This window comes from Microtus ochrogaster, chromosome 4, assembly GCF_000317375.1.
Source record: "Microtus ochrogaster isolate Prairie Vole_2 chromosome 4, MicOch1.0, whole genome shotgun sequence".
In the NCBI taxonomy this organism is placed as follows: Eukaryota; Metazoa; Chordata; class Mammalia; order Rodentia; family Cricetidae; genus Microtus; species Microtus ochrogaster.
Genome location: NC_022011.1, coordinates 18992671 through 19009770, shown reverse-complemented (window position 1 = coordinate 19009770; position 17100 = coordinate 18992671). Strand labels below are relative to the sequence as shown.

The following is a 17100-nucleotide window of genomic DNA, read 5'->3' as shown; positions in this document are numbered from 1 at the left end:
TCTCTCTCTCTCTCTCTCTCTCTCTCTCTCTCTCTCTCCTGCTGAATTAGAAGGCACTGTAAGGGACCTGATTAGGAATGACAGCCGCGCCTGACCTGCAGGTGCTCCCGATGGTGGCCAAGCTAGAGAGCCACTGAGCAACAACACCCATTGCATCACAGACATCTGGGCCTGTGGTGTGGCGCCCACCTGCCAGATACAATGAGGCAGGATCTGGGTTCACAGTCTGATGATCGTGGCAGTGCCAGATGATAGTCCTTCCCCTATTCCAAAGGGTTCCACTCGTGGTTTCTCATCATGGTTCCGTAAATGGCTTCTGTGGAGGCACGGAATATCTCCATTTTTCAGACGAAGTGGTGACACCTATTTGGGCCACCGAACAGCCCCCCTCCCCACCATGTGGATTCTCACGGAGTTGGAGATGCAGATAAGCAAACTCATCAGAGTGTACTTGGGGACAAGGGAAGTGTCTCCCAGACACATTATCCATCACTTTCTCCCTGTCCTCACCTGGGGCGTTGACAGACTTGATTAAGAATGTAACCCTTGATTTTCATTCTGTCAGCGTCCCAGTAGACCAAAGGGTGGGTAAACACATCGTTTTGTGGCAAGGTGCATGGACTGCCTACCCCAGCTGCAGGGCATCTAGGTAAATTACTTCCAGTAGAAAGGGAGCATCTTTTTATGAGGAGGAAGGTGGGTGCACACGTGTTCAGGATCTCCCAGAATAAATTCTGTCTCTTACAGTTTCTATACTGTTGATACTGGCCTCCCCTTTAGGATTTGGGAAGGTGTGGGTTTGGTTGTACTGAGGGAAATGTTAACTGAGCTATTTCCGTTCTTAACCCCAGAGATCAACTAATTTGAAAAACATCACAAGTGATAGTAGCCTTAATGATTAGGAAAGCTGACTGCATATCAGGTATAGTGAATAAGCATTTTATATGTACAGCACACTATCAAGTCCTCCCAGCCGAGGGATAAGGGAGTTCTGGTACTGAGGAGATGGAGGCCTGGTAGGAGGTGTGACTTGACCCTTGTGTAGCCAGCGGACTCACAACGAGAGTCTCGTGCTGGGCCGGTGGTCAGCCATGGTGCGTCCTGGGCCAGCATTGTTGGCAGTGGATTGATGAGGAGCAGAATGTATCATCATCCTTGTTTTTGTGTGACAACTTCTATCTGTGAGGGCTGGAGAGTAACACCAAGGCAGGCAACCATCTCAGCGAACGGAGAAGGGCACAGCTGTCAGAATACTGTCCTGGTGAAGATTTGAGTTCCCGGGCCTGGGGCCATGGGCGTTTTCTGAAGGGTGGTGAGAATTTTCCTCACAGGGAAATTTCTTCAACAGGGTGCTAAGGCACCGACCTCACCCAGACATCCACGTTTGTAGTCTTTCCCCAGAAAGAGTCCAAGCACAGGCGACAGTCCGCACAGGGTTTCAGATCTCGGTAGTTCTTTTCCTCTTAGGCTTTGGCGTCTGGCACAAGGCTGCCAATACTGAGATTTAGGGACCAAGTAGTGCTCATGTAGGAGATAAGAGTTGGGAACCTCAGCCCAGATCCTGGAGTTGGGAGGCAGAGAGGGGGCGCCCCGGTGACTCGTTCTGGGACATGAGGAGCCTGGCCTAGAAACCGGAAAATAGGGCAGAGCCACCCAAACGATTGATCTCGGAACCATTTTTACTTCCTTTTGTTTTTTTTTCTTTTCTTATAAATCATATCTTATGGTGTCTGCAGGGCTCCTACGGTGAAATGGGGCTAAATTAGCATGTGCCAAGGACGAGGGCACCAGTGGATGAAAAGCCAAGATTAAACAGAAAATATGTATATATTTAGGTTGACCTTTCACGCATCATGCCGGAAATGTGACATTCAGTCTGAAACCAACTCAACCCCACTGATTAAAAAAAAATTAACTGCCCTCGCCCCTGGATGCAGCGCATCTGAAAGGGATTCTTTTTATAGGCGCTCAAGGTGAAAGCCTGGGCTTTGGGGAGCCTCTTAGAGAAAGGTCTTTCAGATCAGCTCCGCGTCGCCCACGGCACACACTTGGAATTCTGTCCTGTGCCCCCTGATGCAAGGACGGTCACGTGACCCTCTCAGTGCTGGACAGGAGTCGGGTTCTCTGAGCCTCCCAGGGCGCCAATGCACCCATCTTGGCTTCCTTTTTCCATGTTGGGGAATTTGCAGGCTAACTCAGGATCCTCCTCATCTTCCCAGCCCCTTCCCATTAGATTTGCTGGTGAGGTTTCACTACTGTACCCTGGCCACCAAGAACCTGAAGCCCTTAGTATGTAACCCCAGGGGGCTGTTCCCTTAGAGCCCTCTCTTACAGCTTCGTGGACGGAGAGAAGTCCAGCACACACACATCTTTACTAAAGGTGCCCTCCAGGACCCAGCAGGTGACTGGAGTCAGCCAGGACGTCCCCTGTGGGAATTGTTCTTTCACTGAGCAAGAGCTGTGTGGTGGTCCCTCGCTTAGCTGGTTCACCGGGATGGATGCCTCCCTCACTAGAGAGCTTTGCCATTTTTCTCTTCCTCTCAAAACACAGTTACACACCATGTACCCTGAAGTGTGGTTAGAGGGTCTGTGTGGGCGTGTTGATAATAACAGGTGCTACTCCCAACGGCCTGCCTGTTGTGAATCGTGTGTACTCTGAGTGTGTGTTTGTACACGCACGGGCGTGTGAATGTGTGAATGTGTTCTGCCCATTTTTTCTTTAAAGTGGCAGCCGTGACCGAACCGGATCAATATTTCACATCCCATGCATGAAGAACCAGATGTTAGAAGTTTCCTTTTGCTGAGGAGGAGGTGGTAGCTGGGGCCTCTCCAGATTTATAGAAATCAATGTTCTCTGACAGAAGTTGGTTCATTTTCCTGAGAAAGAAGTAACAGGAGCACATTTTTTTCCCCCATGATGAATTATTTCCTAACGAGCCCTCTTTGGCTTTCCATATTTGGCCGGGGTGAGCTCGCACAACATATTAATGGATAGACTCCCACAGCCACACAGCCTGGTCTCTCGTTCTCCCTTCCTTCCTAAAATACTAACAGGAGTTCTGCACTCACATTCCATTGCCAGGCTCCTTGTCAAAAGCATCTCACTGTGGGGAGGACTCTCCGCCTTGACCCAAGTCAGAAAGGGAAGCCACGGAAAGAGGTGTGAGACCTCAGGTGTCTCCAAATGAGGCATACCATGTTCCACACAGCTGGGATGAGCATTTTAGAGCAGAGAGAGACAAAGAGAGAGAGCAGGAAACCATGATCTGGTGGAGACACAGGAATGCCACTCTGACCAGTGACTGAGCCACCCCCTTTATGCTCGGCATAGGATGCCAACTGCCTGGCATGTACCACTCCCATTCCCGGTGGCTCGCCGTGATGGCCGGCTGGTCTTCCATTGCTGCTCGGTGGTCATTTAGAGACCTCAGAGATAGAGACCTTTTCTGCTTCTGAGTGTAGGTCAAGCTGGGTAACCTCTTCCCTCGTCGAAGTCTTTCACTGTAAGCCTCTCTGCCAGTCCTTTGCAGCATTCACTCATGCAGTTTGCCGTCCGTCCTCCCACCTACCCATCCATCATTCATTCCTTCGGGTTAACATCCGTCCGTCTACCCACCCACCCATTCACCCGTTGTTAGGACAGGGGTTTGTTCTCATGGTAGCTCCTGTAGACAGTTCCCTAACAAACAGAACTTGGAGGGCTAAATGACTGGCATCCAAAGCTGCAGACAGAGGACAACTAGGTCCAGAAAGTTTGGATAGACCTGGGTTCCACTGTTTGCCATTTAGCTGGGTGCCTATTATTATAATTATTATTGTTTTTAAATTTTCTCATTGGTCACCCTTCTTTAGTAGTCCTTTGCTGTCTGTGCTGTTTCTCTGGGATGTGCTGGATTTCAGAGTCTGGGTGGCATAGTCATACAGTGACATTAGAATTGATGGGATCCTGTCCCCTGGCACCTGTCATAGCCTCTGCATCATTGCTGTCATCGCCTGAATTCTCGGTTGTGAAGGCCCCGGTGTGGTGCACTGTGTTTCTGCCTGTGTAGGCTCATGTGTTGTAGATTCTTAGACTCAAACCCCAAACAAACCCCAACAACTGGGCTCCACAGCCGTCTTTCTGTGAGTCCCAGGGGGCCAGGCACCGCACTCACCACAACCGAAGCTGAGGCTTTGTTTTGTGCAAACCATACTTGTGCCCTGACAGAGAAGGGCACGGAGGGATGATGAACACGGAGGCAGGGAAATGGAAAGAAATGCAACAGAACTTGGGTTCCTCCTCCCCATTGGGAGAACTCCATGATAGAGACCAAGCGTCCGTCGGGGAATTCAGGATTGGCGTGGGAGAGAAATTTCCTGCCCGGCTAGGAGAGCTAGGAGGCTGAAAGAGGTAGCTGCTCTGTTACTGAGCGCACCAGTGGGATTTGTGCCTTGGTGGATTCCTCATATATTACAGTGAATTTAATTAAATACATTGTGATCCCAATTGAGGGTATTCTAATTAGCTGGGTCAGGAACAAATTATTCTCCCTCCTTCTCCAAATGAAAACATCTCTGCTCTTCTGCTGGAAAGGCATGTCCTTGGCGGCCTGACTTGCCCCATGGAGTCCTCTTCTGGCCCCACCCGCTCCTGCTGTCTGGCATTAGGCAGGTTCCCAGGGTGGGACTCTGGCGAGAGGCAGTGCCCCCCTGTGAGGATTCTGTCTTCCTCACAGCTGGGCCAAGGGGGTTGACACACTCACAGCTGGGGAGTTACTGGAGGTGTTCAGGGCTCAGGCAGAAATCAAGAGTCTGCTACAGGCCTTGGGTCCTTGTTGACTCCAGTAACAAGGAATAAAGACAGGCTTGTCACATGCAGGTAAGCGCCAGGAACCCCATGTTGTACATGGGAAAGTGGGCATCTGGAAATAGAGAGAGAATGAGAGTGTGTGTGTGTGTGTGTGTGTGTGTGTGCGCGCGCGCGCGCACGTGCGCGCGCGTGTGCGTGTGCCCACCCTCATGCTCACTTGCTTGCGCCCTGTACTATTATTAGTAGAGGGGACTGTGGCTCAGGTCTTCTTGTTTCCTTTTATTCTTTCCTCTATGATTTGTGATGGGTGGCCATTTCCTTTCCAGAATGGCTCTCCAATGGCAGACAAAAGAGTTGGTGGCAGTTCTGCAGGTTGCACCTTACCATGGCAATCTTGTGAGCAGAATGGTTTTAAAATTTATCTCCCCCCCCCCACCCACACACACACATTTTTTAAAAGCAAGAACTCCCAGCGTGATCTCAGTTCAGAATTTATGTGGCCTGGCCATCCTAGAGCCCCCAGATTGGAGAACAAAAGACAGTTGGACATCTCAGTTCCTGTCTAACTCTTTGTAGGTCTTAGTCTTCTCTTCTGGCTCAGAGACTAGAAGCCCCAGCCATCTGGAATAGCACCCTCACCTCTGTGTATAGGTGCTTTGCTTCAAACTCAATGCATTCTGGAAGGAAGTCCTCTTCCATGGGGAAACCGTGCTGGTTTAGGAGTTGGGACTTTTACAAATCTTGCTAGTTGGTGATGCCATCAAGACCTCTTATGGAATGGGACACTCTGGGCCCTGGCTGTTTTCTCTCTTAGCTTTTAGTCCCTCGGTTTTAATGGTCTCTTTAACAAGTGTTATTTTGTTAGTCTCTGACCCAGGAGAGCAGTTTCTGTGTTCCCAGCTCCCACTCCCAGGCCACACCCTCATTCCCGGGAAGATCCATCCCCCTGGGAGATTTAGCTTTTGCAAGGCCCAGAGAAGAAGCTGGAGAGAATGACCTCTCCAGATCTTCCTCCTCCTTGGGTTGTGGACCCCACTAAACATTGTCTTGTTGTATACCCTGAAGATAAACAATGTGGAAAAAAACCCACACACTTTATCTGCAGAAGATTTTTATTAGTTGTACTTCTGTGCTTCTCATGCAGGTTCTTCTGGCTCCTGGCTGTGGAGTTGCTCTGGGTAGCTGTTACTTGCAGGGGCTTCATTTTGTTCCAAGTGCTGCATTGGAAAGAGTTGACCATTCCCATTTTTTTGAGAATGGGGTGGGGGTCAAACCGTGGACCTGTTCTCAACTTGGTGCCCGTGAAGCCCTCCGCATTTGCTCCTGCAGGTTGGCACAGGTTCTTTGCAGAGCCTCAGTTCTCGTGGTTGAGGGCCACCAGCCTCTCAAGTGAATTTGCCATAGCACCTCATTGGTATATTCCTATTTCTCCATCTGGTTATGTGCAAACCTTTTGGATTTCCCTCATCCTCTTGGTGGATGTAAGATGTGCACGTGTGACCACGTGAGCACTGGGACGGTGTTATCAGATAGGGTGTGCCTGTGCTCGTAGGGCCATTCTGTCATTTGCAGTCTCAGGAAGCACACGGTGTTCTGAGGGCTCGGGCTTTGTTGTGCCTTGCCTTACTAACTGGACAAGAAGGTGTCCCTTCCCGTCCCTACAAGATCAGAAATCGCTGTCAAGGCATGGGCATTGCACAAGCCCTCTGGAGTCAGGAGGGAGACTTTTGCCACAGAGCCATCCCAAGACATTTGTTGTGTGCTTGTTCAAGCTCCTCCGGCCAGGCTCTGGTGACCCGAGTTGAATGTGGGAAGGTGGAGCAAGAGGAAGGGCCCCCAATCACATGAGCATGTGAGGCCTTTAAGTCTCCTGTACTCCTTCATCCCTGGTGACGCTGGCTGTAGTGTACACTTGTCCCAGTGTAGAGGGGACAAGATGGGCTCTAGCTGTTTCTTTGCCAGTAGCTGAGTTACTTGGGTCAGCCACATGAGCTCTCTGGACTGTTTGCCCTGCTTCATGTACAGTGAATGGGGACTGTCAGAATAGTCCTTTGGACTATGAGAGATGTCTTTTTTTATGCAAAGAGCAAATCAAATCCCTGTTAATAGCCACCTCTTTCTCACAAGAGGTCCAAGAACTTGGTGACTTTTGCTCTTGGGTGACCGTTAAGTTGCACAGGTGCAGAAGTCTGGCCTCTGTGGACTGTTTCTCTGGCACCTGCTGTTCTTTTGCCCACGCTTTAAGCTGCCTGTGTTCTGCTTCCTGTTGGCTCTTGGGCTTCCATGTTCTGGAATTGATGTGGTGTCTGCCAAACAAAGCTTCATTGGGACCAGTGCAACTGACCGGTGATGAACTAGATGACCTTGCTGTACTGCTGTTCTGGCTTTGTTTTAGTTTGGAGGCCCGAGCTTACTATTTAAGACTAGGCTGGCCTTGAACTAATGATCGTCCTGTTTTTCAACCACCAGGTGCTAGGATTATAGGTATGTACCACCATGCTCAGCTAGAAAAATTTTAATTAAAATTTTTTTTTTCAGATAACCTTATGTAGCCTACTTTAACCCCACACCCACTGTGTAGCCAAGGTTGACCTTGAACTTCTGATTCTCCTACCCCTACCTCCCACACTGGAATTATAGCTGTGCACTCTTAAATTCTGATCTCACAGATTAATACATGCTGGACATAGCTGTGCACTCTTAAATTCTGATCTCACAGATTCATACATGCTGGGCAAGCACCCACCTACCAACTGGGCTGCATCCTCAGCTCCATCATTTTAAATACAAAAAAAAAAACCCAAAAAACAAAAACCAACAACAACAAAAGTCCCACGATTGTTTTTATTAGGGATCTGCCCAGACCTGTACTTTGTTTCTGTGTGAGTGATGGAGGGGACTTTGCTGTCAGATTGACCACGAGCTGTCCCAAAAGCAAGGAGGTTGGGCGGGGCGGGGAGGAGGAGGCTTTGTCTGTAAAGGTCCAGATCATAATATTTTAGTCTTTGCAGGTCATTCATCTGTGTCACAATTGTTCAACACTGAGGCTTCAAAAAGGTCTAGAGATTGTAGTCTGTCAGTGGCCCTAGCTGTACACTAATAAAACTTTATTGATGAGAACAGACAGCAGGTCAGATTTGCTCTCAGGCCACAGTTTGCCCACCTCTGCTCTAAACGAAGCAGTGCACGCTGCAGTGCGAAAGGGCGAACCTTTAATAATTGTGTGGAGCTGAGAAAAGTGGATGAGCACCATTAACAGGGCTCATCATGGAAAGTTACCCCGGGAGGGGCCGGCCACGTGGGAGAGACAGGTGTACATACCTCAGCATGTCATTCAACCCTCGAAGCGCTTCCAGAGACGAGGACGCGGGGGAAACTGAAAACAGCCGGTGCAAGGAGCCTAGCATCGGCTAACCTGACCTACCACGGTCCCTAGCTGACACACCTGTCTCACTGTGGCCAGTACAGGAGTGGCTTGTGCCTCCATGTGCCTTGAGTGTTGCTCTCCTCTGTCCCCGCAGCACCTGCAGCAGCACGAGAGCGGCGTGGAGGGGGAGAGCTGCTATTACCACTGCGTCCTGTGCAACTACTCCACCAAGGCCAAGCTCAACCTCATCCAGCACGTGCGCTCCATGAAGCATCAGCGCAGCGAGAGTCTGCGCAAGCTGCAGCGGCTGCAGAAGGGCCTTCCGGAGGAGGACGAAGACCTGGGCCAGATCTTCACCATCCGCAGGTGCCCCTCCACTGACCCAGGTGAGACATGGCAGTGCACAGGGGAAGGGAGGGCTTGGTGGGCTTCTGCGAGAGCCTCCCCAGTGTGGCGGCTCCTGTGTCTGGCGTCGGTGCCTCAGCCTACTATTGTGTTTTGGGTGGGAGGAATATGGGTTGGTGTTTTTTTTTCTCAAGGACTGCCTTTTGCTAGGCCTGTGTTCAGAACCACAGGGAAGTCGTAGACGTCTTGTCCAGCAGCAGACCCACGGCAAGTCTTCCACACCAACCCGAGTTCTCTCGCTCAGAATCATTCCGGATTCTGTTACTGCTGCACACTGGCCTTGCCAAGTACTAGGACTAGTGTTGTGGTCCCTAAGTCAGGGCTTCAGAACTGAGCTGCAGAGAACCTTAAAACTAGCACCCGTTCTGGCTGTATTTGAACGTGACTCATATTGTCCTACTGGTCCAGGCCTCTGGGCTTCCTGCTGCTTGTAGATTTGTGTGGTTTGCTGTGTTTCTCGACTTCCCGCCATCTCATCTCCGGAGACTCTGTCTCTCTTTCCTTCTCCCACGTAACTCTCGTTCCTAACAGGACCTCTCCTGTCTCTTAACGTGGTAGGTAGTACAAGATAGTCACGTGCTTCTTTTCAAACAGTCAAACAAGGCAAGCCTGGTGGTACAGGCTTGTAACCCCGGCACCTGGGAGGCTGAGGCAGCAACTTCACAAGTTCTAGGCCATCCTTGGCTACACGGTGAGACCCTGTCTCAGAAGCAAAGGAAGAAACCGGTCAAATGAAGCCTCTCTCAGTCTTACTGTCTAATGAAATCCTAATGAGTTTTGAAACAAAAAAACAACAAAAAAATCTTTGTAGCTTATCTCTAGTGTGTTCCCAACATGTTATCACCTGTTCGCTCTTGTTACTAAACCAGTCTGTGTGGGGAGCCCAGGGCCTCCTGGGGTTCCTGTTCTTTGCTGTGGAGTTTGAAGTGTTGCCCACTCCCTTGGGAAGCTCCCTTTCTTTGACTTCCAGGTTGTTTCTCTCTATGCGAGAGGAGGAAGATGCTTCTCTTGACCCTTGTCGATGCATGTCCATAGTTCACGGTGCTTTGCTCCTCACTCAGCTCGCTGCTCTGGCCACATATATTCCAGCAGTTCCTTGGATGTCGCAGTTGTACCACCTCTTGGACTCAGTGTTTTGTAGAACTCACTTGTTTGGTTTTGTTGTTGTTTTGTCTGTTTTTGTTCTCCGGTTCCTAAAATGAAGTGACCACATGTGAGCTTTTAGGCCGCTAATCCCTCATCTCCTGCCGGCCGCTTCCCAGCCATTCAGCTTTTGTGGAGTGTTGATTTTGATGCTGTAAATCAAGTAGGCATTTGAATAGTTTTCAGAAGTGGAAAGTTACATAAACCTTAGGGGGAAAAACGCCACACCCTTCCCCCATCCCATTCACCAGACTGGGAGAGTGGTTCAACTTTTAGATGTTGATCTTTTTTTACATATCTCTATTTCTCAGCATGCTCATGATGAATTTTGAATTTTAACACTGCCTGGCGTTCTGAGCTGCGGGACTACCCAGTGCGCTGCTCTGCAGCTCCCACCCCATTCCTGCCTGCCCACCCGTGCATTCGCACACAAGCTTACCCAGACCTCATGCAGACGAGCGCCCCTCAGCCCCCAACAGGTGGATACCGGACCCACTTTTGCCCATACACACTCACTCACATGCTGCTAACATACAACATGCACTCAAACACAGTCACAACACACATGCTGTATTTGCACATACCCCGGAAACAACAACAGACTCTCCCTATATGTATCCCCGCCCCCACCCGATATACCACAGATAGACAGCACACCTTACATTCCCCTGTGTGTGTTCATGCTGCCACAGGTGGACACCACTTTGTACACATAGGCCAACGGACGCCACCCCTCACCCCAGCTCTTTCTCATTGTGCTTCCATCCCCCTACAAACCCCCTCCTCTCCTCCCTCGCCCTTCTATTAGGATGAAATAATAATTGGGGGTGATATTAATATTCAGTATTTTCATTATTATAACTCTATAAATATTAATCACAGCTGAGCCTTGTAGAGTTTTATAATTTCATTTACCTTCTTGTACAACTTTTTGTTTTCCCTGCTTTTCCAGGTAGTCATGATTAATTCATGGCTTACCTAGCGCTGCCGGAGCAGACATTTCCTAATCTCCAAGCGCTCCGTGCTCAGTTCTCTCCGTCAGCCTCATTTCCTCTTGGAGCCATCCCACTAAGCCCCCCGCAAAGCCCCAGGCTCCTCAGCTCCGTTGGGATCGTCCCATGGCTCCTTGGCTGTCCTGAATGACAGGACACACAGACCTCCATTTAGGGCTTTTCTCCCGCTGGGATAGATGACGTTTCCTGTCTCTATGAAAAGCATCCCCTGCCATGGTGGGCAGTTCAGGGATGTGCTATTAGCAGGGGCCAGGATAATGTCTGTCCCTTGCAGGCCTGGGAAGGCACGTCTCTTCCCAGGTGTTTCTAGGTAGCTGCTCTCCTGGTTGAAGTTTTAGCAGTTTGATCTGCAAGGCTCCTGATCTTGTCTGACCCCATCGTGCAGCGGGTGTGTACTCTGGGGAGCAACAGCGAGAATGGGCACTTGTAGACACTCCCTTGTCCTGAAGGCCTGAGATCATGTGCCTCCTGGCTGTGGGATCCCTGGTCCCACCATTTTATTCTAGCATCTGTGCGGTCCTTCTCTGGCCCCCTCCCCATGATGCACTGTGCCATCATGTCGCAGCATTTCCTTCCGTGCACCAACCTTTGCTTCAAGGTCTCTTTCACCCTGTAGTAGTTCTCTCTTTCCACTCAGAATTCCCTTTTTATTAGTGAGGTGCCCCGAACTAAATCGCATCCAGCCGCCACCTTACTCAGTTCAGGTCTGTGGAATGGAGCAGGCTGCCCCCTGCTTGCTAGTGCAGTACTCTCCTTTCTGCTGGCCGTGCTGGAATGACTTTCTCCCAGGCCACCTTCCGCACTTCCTTTCACTTATTGTGTGCTAGCCTCCCCCGCCCCAAGTATGAGAGCAGCTTGTGTCAGGGCGCTAGACTTCCTTTCCGAATTTCAAAATCCTTTGGTGTTGTCTTTGGTCTCTAGTCATGCTGCTTGCTGCTCCAGCATCCACACACGCACACACACATGCACACGCCCTGCCCGCTTCCTCCCACACACGTGCTCCCGTGAAGTTCATCCTCCGCTGACGACAAAGGGACAGATTATTAGGTAATGCGCTGACATTGACAGGAACACAGTTCTGTCTTAGAAATCCCTGCAGGAGAGAGAACACATCTTGAAACATCGCCTCCCTCTCCCCCAGGGACTCGCTCTTAAAAACTTGAAAGGACGTCTTCAAGAAAAGGGACGTCCGAGGCCCAATGAAACCGAGATATTTCAGATTGTCAGCTTCAGCTCCGTAAACACGGACTTTGTCAGCACTTCCCGTCCTGTGCTCATTAAGAGAAAGACCAGGACATGACCCTCCAGCAAGAAGTGTCTTTCACATGCCGCATGAAGCATTAGGAAGCCCGTGAGCCCCTTTCAGGTCCCTGCCTACCCCAGCCGTGAGCCAGGTGGTCATTAGCTGGTCCACCTGCCTGGAGGTTGTGACGCTGGTATCCCGTGGTCTGGTTCAACTCTGTGGTCCTTGTCCCGCAGAGCAGCATGCAAAAGACTTGAGCAGTCATCTCCTGTCCTTTGTCAGGCCCAAATGTTCTCATCTCAGGCCCCTTCCATAGTGGTTGGGAGTCTCCCTCACTGACAGTCTGTAGGAATGAATGCGTGACCAACTTCCTCCCCAGAGATGATCCGCCTTCCAAGTCTTCCTGTCTGGCTCATCTGGCATCTGGCCAGAACCTGTTGGTTCAAGAAGAAGTAGACATGCAAGAAAGGGTGAAGATTTTTCTTCTGAGATTGACACTGTCGTGATGGCTGCATAGCCCACAAGAGGTCTCAGAGCCAGAGTTAGATCATGCAGGTCCTGCACAGGGCACAGGTTGATGGGCCACCACTTCTCAGGTGGTTCTGTTTCTCTTTGGTGCCTGTAGGTGTGTAGCCCACCTGGCTCCAAGTCTTGTGTGTGCTATAATCTTCTTTCTAACCTCAGTCCAAAATGAAAACTCACTCTTTCTCTTCCTATCTCTCCCCCTCCTTTCCTCCCCCTCTCTCCAGATCGCAGAACACATGTTCACCCATGTCACCCTCATGCATACGTGTTGGGATATAACACACTGTTATATGCACAAGGTCCTGAATTTGATCTCCAGCACCGCAACCTCTACTAGGCACAGCCATGTCCTGTTCCCTTAGACATTTTAGTTCTTAATTTCTACCTGGAGTAACCAGTGTGTCAGTTTGAATTTTTTTGTTTTGTTTTGTTTTGTTTTCTCTCAAAGGCCAAGTAGTCGGTCTCTTGGCTTGGCTGGGCTTTGGTCATGTCCTTTCCCTCCTGTCTGGAGGCAGGAGCTGTTGTCATGAGCTCTCCGTGGCTGGCACCTGCTATCTGCCTTGCCTTGGCTGACCAAAAGCCCTAGAAAAGCTTGTGTGGGTGTCACTCGAAGGATCCCATCCCTGCTTTGCTTATGAAAAAGGTACCTCTGGCTCCTATGTAAAGCTGTGGTCGATTTTATTTTATCAGTGACCTAACTCCGGAGACTATGAAGCCCTTTATGTTTCTGCTGTTGCCTTTTCTTTTTTGTCCTCCTCCTCCTCTTTCTGGCTCATCTCATCGCCTTGCCTCAGCTACTTTTTCTTTCCTATCCACAGAGATCTCCAAGCTTTATGCGCTTATAATTTAGTCAGATTATCAAAGGGTGACTTATGTGCTTTTCATTGAGTTGGGGACCACAACTGAAGTCTTTCAGGGTAGTGACTTTGTGGGGTCGGGGAGGTGAATGCAACTTGTTAGGTGATGCGGTGTTTTTGTGCCAGTCTTTACTGAAGCTCTCTTTGGCTTCTTAGTGGCTCTTGTCTTTAAGCCAAGTCCCAGTGAGTGTGTTTGGACTCTCTTGTGACTTCAGAGAACAAGACAGTGAGTCCAGCATTCTCATGTGGCTCTGTTTTCAAAATCAGCGGGAGGCTGCCCTCTAAACATGAAGTGCGTCTTTCTTGCTTTTGTAAAAATAACTAAATTGCATGCAATTTCAATATAATTTTTCTCACAGTGCTAAAAGGCATCGCAGCCAGCTCTTCACATCTGAAGCTCTGTTTTTATGAAGCCCCTGCTTTCTCGTTTCCTTTTTGCTGGGTCTTTGTTGACACGGCTTGGGAAAGCCTAGGGCTGAAGTGTACCGAAGTCAAGATGTCAAAGGTAAAGAGGCAAGCAGATTTGGGTGGCTGCAGGTCCTAGTATCTGGAGGAATGGCACCCACAGCACTTCTTCTATTTTGAGTGCAGTTTCCGAACAAAGATTGTAAATTTTGAGGTGTCTTTCGAAAGACGTTTTTGCAAAGGGTCCGTCGGCACTGCGCATCAACAGAAACAGAGTCTGCAGAGCAGATCTGGGCTCGCAGGATCAAATATAAATATAGCTCACTGTTTTCAAAGAAACCTTTTCCTTGTGCCTTTCCAAATGGCCCATGTTTAAGTAGAGTTCATTACTTGGTGTCGCTGACAGCTTCCTGGGAGGAATCTGTTTAATGTGGCACCAAACAGCATTATGCCCATGGCAGGAGCTCAAGCTGGTGATGTCCATTGAGATTCCCAGCCAAATCACCTCGCAGCATGGCAAGAGCATCTCTACTGGCTTTTTGTTCCTAGACTTAGTTTTCTGTCGCAGGCACAAAGCATTCCGTGGTCTGGTTCCCATCTGACTCTGGTGTATTCTGTATCCACCTCTTGGGGCCAAGAGTAGTTCTCATGGTGTATGTGGCCTTGTTTTTCTGTTGGAACCGAGTTCTTGATTTGCCTTAATTAGTCCTCTAACAATCTACAAAGGTCAGTGCCAATTGCCTGCTCATTTACATTTGTAATTGTGACGGCTTCTGATTACATATTCCTTGTGTCAGTACTTCCTCTGAGTACATGCTGGAGTCCCCAGCCCCCACCGCCGCCCCACACACATGCAGGCACATGCACGCTCACGCACAATCCCAGCTCCGTTTCGGCTGAAGCACCACCTCTTTACACAAGAGCCTTGTGTAGTGGTGGCCCCGGGTGCCAGTGTCTGCTGGAAAGGCACCTTGGAGAGGCTCTCGTCTGTAAGGTGGGGATAAAAAGGAGCTGGAGTCAGGGAAATTACGTCAAGACCAGGCCAGAACTCTGAGAGCCATTATCCAGGAACCTTCTTGAACTAGGTAATTAGGGGCAATTAAACTTTTCTGCAGGCTCTCTGCAAAATATGCTAATGCCCTGGTCTGTTGGAAGGTGGACATGGGCAGAGGGCTGCCTGAGTGCTGTCACCGATTCCTGGTCTGGAAGGGTCCCTCTGGAGAGAGCATGACATCAGCAGGAAGGTCACCTGGGTGGTGGGTCCAGAGTCCGCAGCTTCCTGCCTCACCTGACCCGTGCCCTGTCTGTGCTCCGGCACCAGGGCCCCTCTCTCTGCAGAACTTGTCTTGGTTTCAGGAGTCTAGGTTGCGAAAGTTCTCATCCGTTCAGCCCTTCTCACCCATTCGTCCTTTCCTGCTATCGAATATGTTCCCTCCTCACTTTATATTTCACGGGTTCATCGGGCTTCTGTGTTAGCTCACCACTTCACACTGGATCACAGCTTAGCCTATCCCAAGCTGGGTCCTCATCACACCGTCCAAACCATCCTCTTGAAGGACGTACTCTGGTGCGTCCTGATGGCCGCCCGTGGGCCCACTCTGAGAGGCACAGCACTGTGTCTTTGTTGAAGACTGGTGTTAAGTACCCAAACATTCTGGAGACCCAGGTGGATGTTCGTAGCGTAGACATAGGCACCCGCAACAGAACCATAGGATGTTGTTGTACCAAGCATTACTTAAACGAAACTTTATCTTGAGATATCTCTCACGGCTTTGGAAAAGGGCTATCTAGAGAACTTGAAAATCTGAAACTTGTCCCTGAAGTGAACATGGAGAGGTTTTTTGGTTTTTTTTTGTTTGTTTGTTTTGTTTTGTTTTGTTTTGTTTTGTTTTGTTTTGTTTTACTTTACTAGATTGAGAGCTGGGAGTCCTGTCCTTGGATTTCAATGGCCGGGACCCTCTGATGTTGGCACCTGCCGCGGGAAGCGGTGGCCTTCCTCAGCTGCTCTGGCATGCATCCAGGTCCCTCCTGCTCTGACCCTCCTTCCAGCCTCTGCAGCTCACACCTTTGTTACTCTGATGTCTTTTTAAAGAGAAACAGAAGTTTGCATCCTTGGAGAGGTCCAGAGTGTCTATTTCTAGGGCTAATTATATCCCATCCGAGTCCCCAGCCTTGGTGGGGCCAGTGGAGAAACGGAGTGCAGGTGTCTCTCTGCTTAGGGAAATAGCGCAGAGGCCTTTTTTCACGTGCAGATGTTAAGGAACCTTTCAAACCATGACCCGATCATAAGAATTAGAGTCCAAATCCAAATGATCGCTCCCTCCCCCATCACACATAGGTGGGCGTTGGAAAGTTTTGTGACCTTGGAATCAGTGTAAGCACTGCCTCTACTTCCCTGTCTGCTGGCATTTCCTTCCTGGAGAGCAGAGCTCCTCTTTGGATCCTCGAGTATCACTCATTTGTAAATAACAAAATCTAAATGTATCTTTTACCATTATGGCATTGCCAGTGTTCCACTGTGGGGTGTGGATCGCTGCTGTTTCGGCATAGGCTCAGGACAGAAGCCGGAGTGCTGTGCCTGTGGCACTGGTTTCCTCGTTGGGAACTGTCTGGCTCCCAGCAGAGCCAGGTGATGTGTATTGTGTTCTCCATCATTTTGTTTGGCTGGTGTCTTCAGTCGATGGTAGCAGCTGTCCACCTGCTGTCCACCAGGCTGAATGAATTCTGTCTTTCTTGCCTCCCCGAATCTCTGCTTTCTTTCTCAGAATGGGGGGGACCATATGCCTGGAAAGAGATTTAATTTTGGGTTTTCCTCCTTCCATCTTTTCCCATTCGCACACAGTTTGGAGGGATTTTGAAAGGGACTCTGTAAGGATGGGGGGGGGGAGTTTTTTTTTTTTTTTTAAGAAGGGATGTTTGAGGGCTTTTTATAGCTTCATATCTCATGGCTATCTTGAGACCTTTTGTGTATATTCTAATAAAAAAAAGAGCTATTTATTGCTTTTTTAAAAAAAGACTGTTGACCTCGGTTCTAATTAGAATATTAGAAGCTGGGCAGCATGCAGTATTCTCAGAAGGGCTTGTCCGATGTTGTACTCCCCAAAATTGTCATACAGTTTGGTCCCTCCCAAGGTCGTTTCCTTGGTTTGCACATGTTGGTGGCTGTCTCTCATTCTCCCTTACCTTATTTTCCTCGTGCGGGCATCTCTCATGTGTACCAGAGTTTGTTCCCTTCTTTTTGAAGATGTGTTTGTGTTTATTTTATGTGTATGTGTGAGTGCCCCTGTGTGTATATGTGTACCTCATGGATGTGTGTGTGTGTATGTGTACCTCATGGATGTGTGTGTGTGTAT

General features: G+C 49.5%; 1 protein-coding gene across 3 annotated transcripts in view; it reads left to right on the top strand.

Annotated features, from left to right (window-relative positions):
- The window catches only part of Zfhx3 (zinc finger homeobox 3), a 628106-nt gene that overhangs the window by 519336 nt on the left and 91670 nt on the right, over window positions 1-17100 (top strand). For all 3 annotated transcript variants that reach the window (XM_026778321.1, XM_005345704.3, XM_026778324.1), the window contains one exon: window positions 8311-8542. In XM_026778321.1, the coding sequence (XP_026634122.1) occupies window positions 8311-8542 (232 nt within the window). The remainder of the gene's footprint in view (window positions 1-8310; window positions 8543-17100) is intronic.